The sequence below is a fragment of the Takifugu flavidus genome, chromosome 14, assembly GCF_003711565.1.
Source record: "Takifugu flavidus isolate HTHZ2018 chromosome 14, ASM371156v2, whole genome shotgun sequence".
Classification (NCBI taxonomy): Eukaryota; Metazoa; Chordata; class Actinopteri; order Tetraodontiformes; family Tetraodontidae; genus Takifugu; species Takifugu flavidus.
In genome coordinates, this window is record NC_079533.1 from 3,612,207 (window position 1) to 3,627,680 (window position 15,474).

General features: G+C 41.3%; 3 protein-coding genes across 4 annotated transcripts in view; 1 reads left to right on the plus strand and 2 right to left on the minus strand.

The window, feature by feature from the left end:
- Window positions 1–1,008: 1,008 nt before the first annotated feature.
- Window positions 1,009–7,167, minus strand: stip1 (stress-induced phosphoprotein 1). The gene is made up of 14 exons (XM_057053841.1): window positions 7,108–7,167; window positions 5,664–5,873; window positions 5,431–5,572; window positions 4,757–4,898; window positions 4,484–4,640; window positions 4,254–4,380; window positions 3,424–3,526; window positions 3,052–3,172; window positions 2,830–2,926; window positions 2,620–2,744; window positions 2,162–2,198; window positions 1,979–2,082; window positions 1,565–1,737; window positions 1,009–1,470 (listed from the first exon to the last, which is right to left on the minus strand). Exons 1-14 carry the CDS (start codon window positions 7,114–7,116, stop codon window positions 1,398–1,400), a joined length of 1,620 nt encoding a protein of 539 aa, XP_056909821.1. The 5' UTR covers window positions 7,117–7,167; the 3' UTR covers window positions 1,009–1,397.
- Window positions 7,168–7,961: 794 nt separating this feature from the next.
- Window positions 7,962–10,762, plus strand: LOC130537229 (spermatogenesis-associated protein 22). Of its 2 annotated transcripts, none has more exons than XM_057053844.1 (8): window positions 7,962–8,163; window positions 8,417–8,480; window positions 8,730–8,867; window positions 8,949–9,132; window positions 9,229–9,562; window positions 9,633–9,747; window positions 9,816–9,913; window positions 10,414–10,762. In XM_057053844.1, the coding sequence occupies exons 2-8, from the start codon at window positions 8,441–8,443 to the stop codon at window positions 10,597–10,599; spliced, it is 1,095 nt and encodes a 364-aa protein (XP_056909824.1). In that variant the 5' UTR covers window positions 7,962–8,163; window positions 8,417–8,440; the 3' UTR covers window positions 10,600–10,762. The 2 variants fall into 2 exon arrangements, with proteins under 2 accessions (XP_056909824.1, XP_056909823.1); XM_057053843.1 differs by having other exon boundaries at window positions 7,965–8,163; window positions 10,408–10,762.
- A 4-nt stretch (window positions 10,763–10,766) lies between these two features.
- Window positions 10,767–15,474, minus strand: part of LOC130537230 (LHFPL tetraspan subfamily member 7 protein) — a 65,454-nt gene continuing 60,746 nt past the window's right edge. Inside the window, exon 3 of the mRNA XM_057053845.1 lies at window positions 10,767–12,739. Within this exon, the coding sequence (XP_056909825.1) occupies window positions 12,513–12,739 (227 nt within the window). The 3' untranslated portion in view covers window positions 10,767–12,512. The remainder of the gene's footprint in view (window positions 12,740–15,474) is intronic.

Consider the following 15,474-nt stretch of genomic DNA (forward strand, 5'->3'; position numbering starts at 1 on the left):
GAAACACCGTGGCGGCAGGCCTGTGAAGATATTTTGACCTCTAATTAGCTCACCCAAGAAAATAGCCACCTGAGGGATTTGCTAAATTTCGGCCTTGATCAGCCTATAGTTTAGACCTTGTGTCTTATGGATCCTCATAAAATCATCTTAAATATCCACCTTAATCATTATAGCTATGATTTATGTAGACATATATCGATGTATATGTAAACCTGTATATATGAGAGAAGTGCAGCGGTCCCAGTAGACTGATTTTGGTTTGTTTGCCTTATTATAACAATAAATAATATCGTATTGACGTGAGTGGCTGCAGAAAATGGTGCCAGTAGCAAAGTTGTAGATGTTTTAAAATTAATATTCTACTAATAGGAATATTTCTGGACTGTACATTGTTGCAGATACACAGTTTAACACCCAGAATTTTGGTTATGGCGTCCTCACTCCACAGTGAGCGCAATGCATCAATGTTACATCTTGACAATATTTGACAACCCACCCCCTCAAAAATTGGCTAAAAATGTTGAGATAATAGAAATACTCTGAACAAGATTGAATCTCTGTTCATGTGTCCAACAGAACTATCGGCAGTATCATCCCTCTGTCCCCATTGACAGTTAAAAAGTGATGCTGTTACAGCCACTAATTCTCCTCTTCATCATTAAAAAGATCAATGTCTATCTCCTCATTCACATCATCCATTCCTCCTGCCAGTACCTCAGCATCAGAAGGCAGATGTTCCAGGGTTACCTTGGGGTTTGCACCCAGGAATCTATTATTGCCCACCACCTTCTTGGCCTTCAAAGCATCAACCAATTTTAGCCGATCATGGCCAGAGGATGAAAGCGTAGGACTCCATCTCCTGTGGTAGCACATCTGTGACAAGCCACAATGAACCGAGCAGGCTGGAAACCTTCTGGAACCTCGACTTTGTTTGGTTTTTGTTGAAAACTTCAGAATATTTGAATACAAACTGATTTCAATAAACAGGTAACAAAACATCAGAGCTCATTAGTTGGACACTTTACATCATGTTTAATATTTCTGATACAGCTGGACGTTGAGAGGCAATATTGCCACACCAGTCAGTTGTGCCACAAACAAATGAGGAAATTCAGCTCCAGGAAAAGTGGAAAAAAAGTAGACACTTTTAATTTTTGACGTAGAATACAGACAATGTGGTGATCACACTGCAGTTGATGTCAGAGGTGAAATAATGATCAACGACAATAAATGTTTATTATATTCTTTTGCTGAGGGAAATTTGAACAGTTTACATGAAGATCTTCTGAGTTTTGACAAGCGGCTCTGGGGCTTAATATTCTAGGATGAGCAGACAAATACCCAAATTAAAGATATTACTGAGGATGCATTTATCCTGTAAATCTGCAATTTCTGTGTTAACGAATCGCTATCAGTCCAATGTCGATCAACTTCTGAATTTTCTGTGCGATGACTGGATTCTTTAAGTGACTGTGGATAAAAAAGAAAATAAAGTTCACATTAAAGCGTGTTGCTATCAATCATTCACGCAGAAACAGAGGGAAGCCAATGCTACCAAACCTACTCGCTAAGTGCCTGAGGGTCCTTCTGCATCTGTTCAAGGATCATGCGCATGGCGGGATCGCTTATAATCTTCTGGACCTCAGGGTCAGTCATGGCCCTCCTCTTCACCTCCTCCGGACTGTCGTCCCTGGTGTTCTGACTGATCACACAACGCTGAATTCCTTCTCTGGCTTCCTGAGGGCAGAGAGCAGAGGAAATTGAGCCATCAATCTCCAGAACCAGAGCTCCTTGCAACCAGGCGGCAGCCTGAAGTCATTGTATCAACACAGAGGATTTAAGTGAGTTAAGGAGGCAACAAATTTAAACAGCTCTGTTTGGGATTTCGGAGAGTTTAAATGCTTGCTGAATTCACTAAAAAGTAGCAGCCAAAATGACAAAAACATGTTGCTATAAGCAGCCGACATGTGTCAAATACCTTTGAAGAAGAGTCCAACTCCATAGCCTTCTGGTACACATCCATAGCTTTGGAATAATCCTTTAAAGCTTCTAAGGCAGCCCCTTTGCGAGTATAACCTTTAACTGTGGAAGCAATGGTTGTAATAAAGTCCATCCAAACTACAAAAAATCTGTTTGTTAAAGTCATTAAATTCTAACTTACTGAAGGTGGGCTCCAGTCTGATGCAGTCTTCACAATCCTGTTAAAAAACAAACGCACTCCAGTTCAAATAGACTTAAATCTCAGGTTAAAAATCTCATTAGCTGTTCAGCCAAGTAGGAGAGGGTATAAAACACAAGTTGGAGCCTGCTCTGAATACTTTAGTCTACTGAGATTACTGGAATAAACAGAGGTGGAAATTCAAGATATTTTCAAGCATTTTGGGTCAACAAATCCCATTTATATCTTTAACACACGGGTTTAATTTCAGAGCGTCAACACACAACAGCAAAGTAACGGTGGATCAGACTGGCAGCAGCTAACAGCATTTTGTGTTCTTTACTGTCCAGACTTACAAAAGACCAGCAAGACAGTGCTACATTTCATTATCACTTGAGCTTAAAGATTATATTAATTCTAAAATACAAGTGATGCTAAAATGGAAGAGCATAGCAACAGACCTTCAGGGCCAGTTGAAACTCCAGCAGCTTTGTGTAGCAGGCAGCTCTGTTACTGAACAGTTTGGCATCATTGGGGTTCCTCTTAATGGCCTCAGAGTAATGTTTCATAGCTAAAGGGTAGTCTCCTGTTGGACAAGAAGAGCTCACATTCACGTGTGTTCATATGAAAAATAAAAACTCAAAAAATCTCAGCATTACATGAACTCAAACCTTTTTGGAAGGCATCATTGCCCTTGTTCTTCTCATCCAAGGCCAAATCAGGGTTAATGTAGGCTAGTTTCTCCTGCTCCTTTAGAATCTTCTCAGCCTATAACAATTACAGCATATTATTATTAGTCCCCTTTTTATAGACAACTCAAATCTGAACAGTGTGCAAACGCTGCTCATTGACCTAAATTACAGGAGAGAGGAGATAAAAATGCTGCCACCTACCTGCTGACACTTCTTCAAAACCTCAGGAGTGCGATGTTCTGCCAAACTTTTGTTAAAATACTGAATTGCTTCTTTGTATTTCTCCTGCTTGAAGTATGAGTTTCCAATCCTAGCCAAGGCTCTGTCCAATACAACATGACAATGTCTTGAGATTACATCATTAAACACTGAAAAAATAAAACAGTAATTGCAGGAATATTCACTTGTAAAGTGCTCTGCATTGCATTTTTTGAAATAACGGCGAAACAGCGCCACCTCGTGGGATGACACTGAGCTGACTGGTTTAGAATTTTCCACCACTAACGATTTTTTGTTTTGATTCACTCAGCCCTGGACTAAAGATTAACAAAAGAAATTCTACCCAGAACTCACTTCGAAATGGGCCTGTAGTCCTCTCTGTTCTCTCTTCCAACCTCGATGGCCTCCACACACAACTCTCGGCACTTGTCAAAATCTCCTTTCTCAAAGTACACGGCTGAAAGCAAACAGCAGAGTATGGAATAAATACAGTGGGACCTCTACTTACGAAATTAATTCGTTCCAGAAGTTGTTTCGTAACCTGAAAATTACGTAAGTAGAGACACGTTTTCCATGTAAATGCCCTAATCCTTTCCAAGCCCCCAAAAATTCGGACATAATTTTTTTAATAAATCATAAAAATGCATCAAAACATGTAACAAATACATGTTACAATTAGATTACCGCACAATAAATGTAGGAATTCAGTGCAAGGCTTCTCCAGGAACAAAATTAACTTTATTACAGGCTAATCTTACATTCGCCGTCATTACTAGCAAAGAACGTTAACACTTGTGGTAACAGCGCCATCTAATGATCAAACATTTGAACACCCACAATAAATAAAAGTGAAACGAAGGCGACGCTGGGATACACACAAACATGTACAGATTGACGTCCCTCCTAGCCAATTGGATGACAGGAAAATGCTACGCGATAGCCAATGGCAGAGCAGCTACAAGCAAGTTTGCGTTCGCTAAACTCCGCGAGCTGCGAGTAGCAGCGGTAGCGTGTTTTTGCCTTTCATATCCTGAAATTTCTTTCGTAACAAGAGAAGAAAGAAATTATTTTCCCGTTGAAACGTTTCGTAGCCTGAAAATTTCGCATGTAGAGACGTTCGTAAGTAGAGGTCCCACTGTTTATGACTGGAGGCCAGGGTTTTACATGGATGGCTGTGCTTTTACCTGCTTTATTAGAGATGTAACTCATGTTGGTGGGATCATGCCTGATCGCTTCTTCGTAATGTTTTAATGCAGCGTCAAATTTTCTGTCCTTATATGCAGTATTTCCAAGTTCTTTTTCCTTCAATGCCTGTAAAAACACAAGATGAACATGAGTATTAAAAAAAACAGTCATCAGCAAAATCCTAAATAATAAAGATTTCTGATGGAAAAAATAGATGGCATTTATTTACCAGCCTCTTATTTTCAGGAAGGTCTTCCTCTTTGGGAGGAGGTGGCTGCGCTTCTTTTGGTTTAGGAGGAGGGGCAGGTTCATCTTCTTCCCTCTCAAAGAGGTTCTGGTCCAACAGCACTGACAGTGTGGTCATCACCCTTTGATCCTGGAGCTTCCTGCACAACCATCAAATGATTGTATTACAAAATCTAATCAGAATCGCCGCGCTCTTCTCAATTAAGTCAAATATTTGTTATCCGAAAGTGAAGAAATGCTTTGCAAATGCACACACATGCCAAGCTGGGAGGGGTTGTTCCTGAGCTGCTCCAACAGTTCTCTGTAGCTGGGATCCGACAATAACTCACGGGTCTGAGGGTCGTTCTCCAGCTTCTGGTAAAGGTCGGGCATCGCAAAGGGGTTCATTATTGATTTTTCTGCCGTAAAAATAAAAACAGATAAATTCTCATGGCGTCCACCTTTCTTCTACAATTTGTGTCATCTCTCTACAGTATATAGTCCTATTCTTATATCACAACACCAAATAATACCCCATCACTCTCAACGGGGTATGCTACTTCATAGGAAACTAGGGAAAAACTGCACTCTGCGAGCACACACCTCCGCCAAGCAAGCACTTACAGAGAGATCCGAGGGATCTTTCTTTAATGGAGGGTTTCTCACCTTAATAGTAACTGTATAACTAGCACGATATATAATATAGTGCAATAGTAACACAAGGTTACATAACATAATAGGTTGCTTCACGAACAATGCCCCTTGCATTTGATCTTTGAAGGTCAAAGGTCATAAACCCTCTGGAAACAAGAACATCACCAAAATATAATCATATATTCCTGAAAATTTCATTAAAGTCCATTCAGAACAGCTATTTTTTCCAACAAAAAAGGGCTGTCACAGTACAACTTCCCTTGACGAAGGAAAAAACTAAAGCTTAACTGCCCCTACCTGCAAGCCGGGCTTCAATGTTCTGTAAACCTTCTTTCAGTTGTTGATTATTTGGCTCCAGACGAAGTCCTTCCTGGTAAGTTGCTTTCGCCTCAGCTAAACGGCTAAGAAATTCCAAAGCAGCGGCTTTGCGAGAGTAACCCTGGTTGATCAATGTAAAACAGATGTAAGTCACCTTTGCAGTTTTAAGACTGACACCTCTAATGGCTGGAGAGGTGATGGGGTTAGCTCACCTTGCCCCAGTCAGGCTTTAATTTGATGGTTTCACAGGCATCCTCAAGAGCTTTTTCATAGTTGCCTTTCTTGGCATAAGCAGCTGAGCGGTTGCTGAACAGGACATGATTTGAAGGGTCGAGGGCCAAAGCTTCAGTGTAGCAACGTACAGCTTCATCAATATTTCCTGCACTTAGTGCCTTGTTGCCCTGGTCTTTCAATGCAGAAACCTATGAGAGAATCAACAGTGACATTATGACAATATACAAAATAGTCCACTCTAAACTGTACATTGCTTATAAAAATCCAACTCCCTGTAGACTGCAGCTCTGACAACAGAGACGTGTTGAGCAGCTGCCACTGGCAGAGCTGAAGAAGTAGCAGTTTCAGCTGTTCATGTCATACAGGCCAGTCTTGGCAGAAAATTTATGTAGTTTTTCAGTAATTTATGAAGTGATCCTGAAAACTAGGTGACCAACAAGATACAAGAGTTGGACATTTAGGGAGTTTAAAATAAAGTGCGAGTAGTTTTTAGATCACATTCAAAATCTGCAGTCAGTTTCAGTAATTTAATGCAACGTCACGAACTTCTCCATAAGTGAAGAAATATTTAATACGTCACAGCAGTTTAATTCTTTATATCCTCGTTAAAGTCAAATGTACAACATGTGTACGTTCCGTACTACGGTATCACAAACAAGAAAGAAAAACAAACGTTCCGGCCTCCTGATAGGTCCAGACCGCCCGTGTGCGCCTAGAAAGTTCTTCCGGTCGCTACAAGCTAACCACTAAGCTAACCCATTCAAAAAAGATCATGTACCATGTGCCGTACACTGACTGCTGCCGGAAAATGTGTATACCATCTCATCTATCTAAGGCAAATAGATGTACAACAAAACATTTTTTATTGTCAATCAGAACATTTATCTTAACACTCGCATTTGTGCTAAAATAAGCTGTAAATGGACGACCTGCTACCTCAGCTAGCAATTCGTTCAGTTGGTTATTTATGTATTCATGGACTTTCTTATTGTATAAAGTTACATTAAAGGCAATAGTTTTATATTGTGTAATATTAGCCTAACCTTTTAGGAACCGATCAATCTCACTCAGCAGTACACAAAAAAAATGACTTAGTCTGAATAGATATGGATTTCTGGGTGAATGTTAAAGTTTATGCAAATTCACAATGTACATTTAATCACGTACTGAGTTCCTAAATTATTTTGCCATCATGAAGCTACAATATATTAGCAGACAGAGGCGGAAAGTCATCAAGCTAGCAAGCGTTAGCATTACCATACTGAACTCCGTGATAATAGCGTTCACAAGCAAACGAACACATGGTATGGTGACTATAATGTTCAGTAAATAAACCACCCCGAGGCGCACATTTACATTAAAGTATCATACATTAAGACCTATCATACATTAAGCCTATTAAGACAGTTACAGAGCACTAACCTTCTCCATGTTGCAAGCATGAGGTTCCTTCCAGAAACTACTACAGACTGGCGCCGCCCACTGAGTAACATACGGGTTGCCAGTTAGCAAAGAGGAAATCAGTATTTGGCGTCCACAATCGTGACTGCATATATATAATATATACAATACTGTATATATATATATCCCACTCCAGACACAGAGAGCAGCAGCAGAGAACACACTTCTGCTGAGCACCCCTCAGGTGGCTGCACACAAAAAAGAAAAGGTGTCTCTTTTGTCCACTCAGGGTTCTGTGGGTTGAAAAGACTGTTTATTCAACAATTAACATTTTATAGGATATATATATAAAGATTATATATAAAGATTATATATATATACAATTCCCTCACATCTATAATATATATATATATACATATACACATACATACATACACACACACACATATATATATGGGTTCTCAGAATTTTCTAGAAATTCTAGTAAACTCATGAGCCATATCGTCCAAGTGGCAAAAATGTATGTCTTGTCGTCTTCTTTTACAATGCGTTTACACTAGGTTTTGAATATTAACAATGAAAGATTATATTATGTATTTGTCGTGGTATACATCAAATTTAACAGTTCCCGAACATAAGCCTATGTGTAGTCAGATAAAGTCCTTTATAGAAAGAGTGGTGTCATCTTCACCAATTATAGAGGAGATGAAGATCAGCGCCCTCCTGGGCTGGTTTTAGCTTTTGTTTGTCTTCAGAAACAGACGCTGACCACTAAAGTGACGGGTTTTTATTCCGGTTTCTTTAGCTACCACCAGGGGCGTGAAGCACAATTTATAAAACACAAATTAACTTTATAGGCGTAATAGTATGACATGACGGGATGATTCGGGATTATTCCGGACATGTCATGAAAGTGGTTTTATAAAATACACACTTTTATTACTTGTGAGCGGCCACTTTTGTTTGATCTCCGAGGCGGGAGGGGGAACATGAAGGCTACATCGTTCCGCAGTGACGTGTGGCTTCTTCCCTCTCCGCGGTGCTGAAGTAGACGGTTCAAACCAAGTCGTGGCCAATGTAAAGCCTCACTTCTCTGTATTTTACATTCATATAAATATACATATATACGTATATACGTATAAAATGATGAAGTACGATGAAAGTATTGTTTGAATTTGTAATCGAATTTTTAGAAACTGTACTTTTGTAATTGGCCTGCTTAGCTAGCTGTACCCGTTTCTTTTAGCAACTTGACTAGCTAGTAAAAGATAATTTACCATTTAATTTAACTGTTTACATGGTTTCCCTCACATCTTTGGGATCAATTCAGGTTAATTTCTCAACCTTAAGCCAAATGAAGAGACAAGAAACCTTTACCCCCAGACCAACTGCAGGTTTGTACTGTAATATATTCTTTATTATTTGGTCACACCAAGTTTATTACTGCTTAGTTACTGTCATTTTTGCCACATTTAATGTGAAAAGTTTATTGGCGTTGTAATGGGATGATGTATTTATTACCGTTTCATAGTATATAAATGATTTCACACCTTTTTGACAAAATTAGGATATATCTTTTAAATTGTAATGAATCCTGTTAAGTGAATAAATACCATATTGGTCTTTCCCTGTTCTTTCCCCAGGCTTTGGGTCTGTGCCGCTCTTTAACCAGGGAAAAAGGAACCGAGTTCCTCTGACATCTGCTCCTTCTGAGAAAGACATTTTCTTCCACAGTGAATTTATGGAGATTATTAATCCAGCTACATCTGCTAGCACCTCAAGTGAAGCTCACAATTTTTTGTTACAATCTGTCACTGAACAAATGACAATATTAAACTGGGAACCTTTTTTAATTTCCTCAGAGTCCTATGGACGTTGCCAGGCCTCAGGTCCTAGTTCGGATGCTGCTCAAAGTAACATATGGAAGACACAGAGTATCCCAGCCTCTGGTGCGCCGCTGCATTATGGTAGTAGGAGAGCTGCTCCTGGACCTGCTGTGAGACACTGTGCACCAGGAACACACCCATACAAAGCTCGAGACACTGGGTATGTGCCCTGAACACATGTGGTTGGTGTTTGATGCATGTTGTGCTTCCCATTTAAAACCCAACATGTTAAAACAGATGTGTTTTCATTTCACAGCACTAAGATGGGAGCGCACAGCAAACCAGTAAGACACCAGGAAAACAGCTCTGTAACTAACTTCAGACAAAGTGGCTCCAGCAGTGCTCAGTGGAAGCCAATGTCCGATTCTGCCTTTTCCCAAATGAGCCAAAACTCACTCAGAGCGGCATTTTCCACACAGTCTAAGCAGTCCAGACCTGTGGCCTATCCCATCTCACCCCCTAACGGGCCCCCTGTTCATGCAGCACAGCCAGAGAAAAGCTCCTGGAGGTTTACTCATAGCTTCGGGTCACGGACTGATGAGAACAGAGGCTCATCTCATTACCAGGCTACTCGAAAAAATAAAGTTCAGGTAGATGATGTCCACTGCTGAAACATCACTGACGATAAGTGTCGTCAATGTGGGCTTCTTGTGTGTTCAGGAAACAAGCAAACCAGCCTCTGAGAACTCACTGAGGATCCTGACTGCAGTCATTGCTGGAATGAAGCACTGGAGCCAGTTAAAAGACAGAATTCCCCATTTAGTAGAGATATTTGGTCAGTTCACCAGTTGCTGCTGTTCTCTCTCATAATTAGGACAATAACAGGATGTGCTCTTCCTTCAGCTACCCTCGACTCTGCGGTCACCCTGGGTCAACACGGGGCCAAAAACTTCCTCATGAGAGACGGCAAAGATGTGATTCAGTGTGTCTTCTATGAAAACGTGAGTTACGGAGACACAAAAATGTAAAATTTTAAATAGAGAGAACAATTTGAATAAAGATTTTAACTTTAAAAAAAATAATTAAAATACACGACTGGAAATGTTTTCTCTAGAACTCGTCAAAACAATGGACCAACTGGAGTTTACGTTGTAGTTTCAAATTCCCGCCACTAGGGGACATTACCTACCTGCAATTTTTTGTATGCAGATTTTAAAAGTTCAGGGTTTTTTCCCCATAAAGCTTACACATTAATTTGGGCCACTTTGTTACCATTTATTGGCCAAACTGCCACATTTCTATAATAGATTAATATCAAGAGACGCACACATTGCGACATTTTATTATTTTGAAGTCTCGTATCATTATTAACGTTGGACTGTATTAATAATTAACAATATCTTGATTACCACTAATCAGTGATAATCCAAATTCAAATCATGCATCACAAACATTTTTGTGTGACATACCTTGAAGTCATGTGGTTGGCTGGCAGGAGCAGGCGTTGCCCCGTCTCATCCGTGGTCAGGTTCATCGCTGTGTGGGAAACTACGACTGCCGCAGAGACCTGCTGACATGTGTGTCCGTCAGGCCTGGCCAGCCCTCAGAGCTGCCGAATGCTCCAGACGCTGTGAAAGTCTGCGACACAGAAATGAGAGTGCTGCTCCAATCCTTCAGCGAAGTCTGAGCGCAGCTGGCTAAGTGGTTAAAATGGGTTTTGGTTCTAAATATTTGTAGTTTGTTGAACTAATAATACTGAGTTGTCCTATTAATGCAGTTTGTGGTTAACAGCATGTGCACGTCTGTCATTTCTTGATTTTCCTGCTCCTAATTAAATGGAAAGAAAAGCATCCCTCATTTCTAGCATTTTTATTAAAAAGAAAAATCACAGAACAGCAAACATTGTTTAGAGGTTAATTCCAGAAAAGCCAACACAATGAGGTAATATTTCAAAATAGATCTTTAAAAAATGAGACAGTTAAGAAGAAGGTGATATCAATCACAGTCAGACTATTTACAGCCGAACATCACAATAATAATTAAAAAAAAACAACAGTATTTCTATTCTACCGAAACAGTTTCACCAGTGCTGAGACTTCACACACAACAGTTCAACTAATGGGAAAAGTCCAGTGTAGTCATTTCCACACAAGCACAGTATGAGGTCCAATACAATACCAACTGTTTTCCCCGACCTTCAAATATGGCAACAGAATATTTTTTTAATTTCGGGACGTGTTATCATGGCAACTTAAATTTGGCAAATACTCAAAGATGAACCCAAAATCATATCCTAATTTAACACTTATACACGTAAACACCCACTAAAAAAGAAGTCTGGCTGGAGGAAACTGGCAGTGAACAGGGACAGAACGTGGAGGAGTTGAGATTTTGCTCTTGGAGCATGAGAGGAAGGGTGCTGACATTTAAAGAAGGAGAGGGCCAAGCAAAACACAGAAATACAGCTTCTTTTGGGAGCTAACTTTTAAACGCGACATTTTACATTTTAATGTGAGTAATATGTGTCAGCTCAGCACAGAAAACCAGAAATCAGTTTGTACAACTGCTTCAAGTAGCACTAAATTCCTACGTTACAGGGAATGAATCCTTTAGCTGCGTGTCACGACCTTTTATAATAGAATTTCATGTTAGCTTCTTTATAACAGACAGGAAATAAAAAAGTCTCAGGGCAGGAGTGAACCCAAGCGCATTTCTGTTCTTCGACTTCTCTGCTCTCTGAGATCATTTAACGCTGCAGAAACAGAAAATAAACTGAGAAACAGGTTCCACAGTTGAGCAGAAAAATCACCTGATGACTGTATCAAACACTCGTGGTAATGTTAAAAGGCACAAGTTGGTCGGATCACATTTAAAATCTAGATCAATTGTTCTACCGTTAAAAGAGCCTGTTCCTCCTGCAATTTTAGTCCCCCTTTGTTATGACAAAACGACTCCATTTCCCTGCCTTGTCCTCAAGTTTCACATTGTGTTTTAGACAGAAAACAAAGGTTGACCTTCACAAAGATTCTGGGAGGAAAAAAGGACGAGGAATAATCAGCAGAGCTGCTCTGAAACCTGCTCATAATGCTGTCCTTCCCCTTTCAATCTAAACCATCTTTTGGCCATTTGCTGCCTAAAAACGCCCTTTGAAGCCTCTGCAGTCTCCACTTTGAAACGCCAGGGCCCAACACTCCCACAATAATCCATCCAGTCCTCTTCCATCATCTCTGCAAACCACAGCTGCGTGCTTCCATCCAGGTCCTTGGTTTAGGAATGTCACACACATGTTTACTCAGGAAACAACAAATCACACTGCTTAATTTTCATGTTGGATGTGTCCTCAGTCCTGGGATCTTCTAAATCATCATCACAGAGGTTAACATGAGGAAAACACGGAAGTTAAAACTGCTGCAGCGTAACCACGGAGTTATATTAAAACATCAAACATTCCAGTTAAAGTTAAATTATCACGTAAAAGATGCAGGAAGACAGTGTGTATTTGAGTTTGGACCTTCCTCAATAGCAACGCCTGGAGCCCTGCAGGAGTCTCTTCGCCCAGGTCAGAGGGGACGAGTAAAAACGGGAGCAGCGCATCCAGCACTATAAGAGCGTGGGTAAGGGGGTGGGGGATAGCTGCTCCTTCGGTGCATATTTGGCAAAAAAGGGCAAGAAGACGGTGAGCATGACCCCGACGATAGCCAGCATATAGCCCCAGCCGATCTGACACTCGCCGGCGTAGTAGATGTCAGATTCCCCGCAGAAGGACCTGACCAGGGAGGAGTTGAGACCGAAGGGGTAGACCAGGAGCCCGGCGGCCATGATGAACACTGCAGAGGTAGAAAAGATCAAATCAGACACTCACTGAATATTCACACAAACAAACATGGCAAAATGAATTTAAAGCCTAATTTCCCCTCAGTCCTGTGGTCCGGAACAGGGACCAGACCCAGAAACCGGGCCGGTGAGCAGCCACTTGGTGTCAGCAGAGGCTTGTTTAGGGAGCTACCCTAAGGTCATATGTAACCAAGAGGAGAAAGGCAAGCCTTCTGACACAGACCTACATTTAAAAAGCACAACCAAATTCTTGGATTGTCCAATTAATGCCCCGCCCCCCAAACACATAAATTGAGTGGAGTGTCCCTGCTTGCGTTGCCAAGTGTTTATCGACTGTGCCGCTGGCTATTGTTGCTGCTCTGAGTCATTCCCAGTCCTGCCTGCCTCTCCATTACCGCGCCAAGTGTCATCGCTGTTTAGTCTGCAGAGTTACAGGAATAACCTCCTGGTGATGGCGAGCGGCCCTCGAGACAACACAACAAACACTGCCTTCTGTTACGCCGCATTGATTTTAGGAGACGTCTGTTTTTTCCTGTTTTCAAGGGCAGAGCAGCAGCGTGGTCAGAGGAGCAGCATCAAATCGATGGTTGGTGGGAGTTATGGAGGACTCTGTTCATAGAAAGGCTCACGGGCTCTGGGCCCCAAGCGCGGAAAAAAATTCTGAGTGTGTGACGGACGGATACCTCGTGTGTTTCAGCATGTGCGAAGACACCAGAGTTTAAAAACCACACAGCAATAAAAGGGTGACATACCCGAACATCATAACTGGATGACGGGAGCCTACGGACAAGTGTCTATGATCTAGAGTTACTACGGTTGACCAGGCCAGCAAAACTATTCTGCTCAGAAAACAAACACTAACCTAACCTGTCTGATGTCTCACCATCAGACTTCAGCCCAGTAACCCCAAACACCTGCCACACCTTCTGTGGAGCAGGCATCTCCAGAGTAACCAAGCTTCATCTGTTTCCAATATGCAGGTTCTATTACAATGGGTCAATATTCTATTAATACATGCTAATTAATACATGCTAATGTTAGCTTGCTAGGCTATATTTGCTACCTAATTATTAGGTCAGATGGACACAAAGGTTTGAGAAGCCTCACGTGAATGGCGCGCAATGTAAACAGGAAGTGGTTCTGTCCTGTAATCCAGTGAAGAACAGAGAGCTTGATAAAAGAGACTGACATGACCTGCCGATGCACCGCGTTCGTGTGGACAGCAGACTGGATCATCTGCGTTCACATCGGACACAGGAAGCAGATGCATCAAAGCACAAATGACAAAAACATCAACCGCAGAAGAGCTTCAGGGTAGACAAAACGGAATCACATGGGCCAGAATCAAATGTCTTATTTAAATACAGTTCTGGGCTGCAATAGAATTATTTATTAAGGAGGCGACAATGACTTTGTTGCAGAATATTCACTGTTCTTCCCACTGAAAGCTCAGGATCTGCTCTTGACTGGTGTAGTAGCTCCTGTTAGCCCATATTTGGGGACACGTCACATGCACCCAGGAGTCGTCGCATTAATACCGGTAAATAAAAATCATGACCCAATCTGATCTGTAACATTCAACAGTAATTGTGTAAATAAGGTGGCAGGAATGAGAGGAAAGCATCTCAGGCTGGATCAGATGACCACTGCTGTCAGTACAGGACCCATGAATAATGACTTAGAAATCATGAGACAGTGAGTAATGGAGTTAGCTGGGTGCTATCGTGTCCTAGTTTCAATGAAAACTTTGCACACATTGCCAAAGACATGAGTCACGATGCATGAGTGTGTGTGAGTGTGTGTGTGTGTGTGTTGTGTGTGTGTGTGTGTGTGTGTGTATGTGAGTGTGTGTGTGTGTGAGAGCTTGTTAACTTGATCAGGCATGGATTTGCATTATTCTTAATGCACCCTCACAGAATCATTCAGACGTGTAGGCTGGGTTTTAGGTTGGTAAGAACTGGTCTGGGAGCACGCTCCAGCAGGTCCTAGCTCTTAAAAATGCAAACATATTCATATTTTGTCTTTGTTTAGAAAGGCTGCAAATGCCGTGGTTCACTCTGTTGAATACCAAAGCCCTTTATGGGGCCGCTGCTCTTTTATTACATATAGTTCACACACCTGTGCCAAGATAACAGAGGAGAAACTCAGCTTTAATGTGCAGCAACTGTATGGCACCTTTTGCACACAGATGAACTAAATTAACCTTGAATCACTTTCTGGGTGATGTGGTGAGGGATGGAAAGCTGCTCCCAGATGGTTGACAGCGGCGAGAACAATAGAATGAGATTGAATGTGTGCGCGTGGGGCAAGAAGATGTGCGATGACCTGGCATCCAAGCGTGACACTGAATCAGTTTCATCAGAAAGCTCACACAAAGAACCTCGCCGGCTAACACGATCACTCGAACCCAGAAACGCACAAATCACAGGCTCACTCATGTCATATATTGATAGCTTGAGCTCAGATGTGTAAATCCAGCAATACTTTACCTTTAGAAACCATCAAAAATGCAACAAAACTGCACACTCCTGCAGTGAGTTTTAAACCTTTACTAACTATCAGGGTTCTGAACATTTGTAACAGTAGAAACTGACAGATATTGCAGTGATCATAGTGGAGACCTGTGGAAAAATGAATTAAAAAACTGTTGAAGACCTTTATTTGGAGGAAAAGTTTTTTACTGTGGCGTTTACGCTGACTTGGTTGGATCCTAACAGTTATTTCAAGT

Bases quoted from the DNA above. Each gene is read 5' to 3' on its own strand.
- stip1 (XM_057053841.1), bottom strand. The intron at 4,641-4,756 runs GTGTGTGCATTT...ATGGTTGTGCAG, and splicing joins AACCCCTCCCAGCTTGGCAT to GAAGCTCCAGGATCAAAGGG. The intron at 2,927-3,051 runs GTAGGTGGCAGC...TAATTGTTATAG, and splicing joins TTTTGAAGAAGTGTCAGCAG to GCTGAGAAGATTCTAAAGGA.
- LOC130537229 (XM_057053843.1), top strand. From the start codon at position 8,441: ATGAAGAGACAAGAAACCTTTACCCCCAGACCAACTGCAG. The intron at 9,563-9,632 runs GTAGATGATGTC...TTGTGTGTTCAG, and splicing joins CTCGAAAAAATAAAGTTCAG to GAAACAAGCAAACCAGCCTC. The intron at 9,748-9,815 runs GTCAGTTCACCA...CTCTTCCTTCAG, and splicing joins CCATTTAGTAGAGATATTTG to CTACCCTCGACTCTGCGGTC.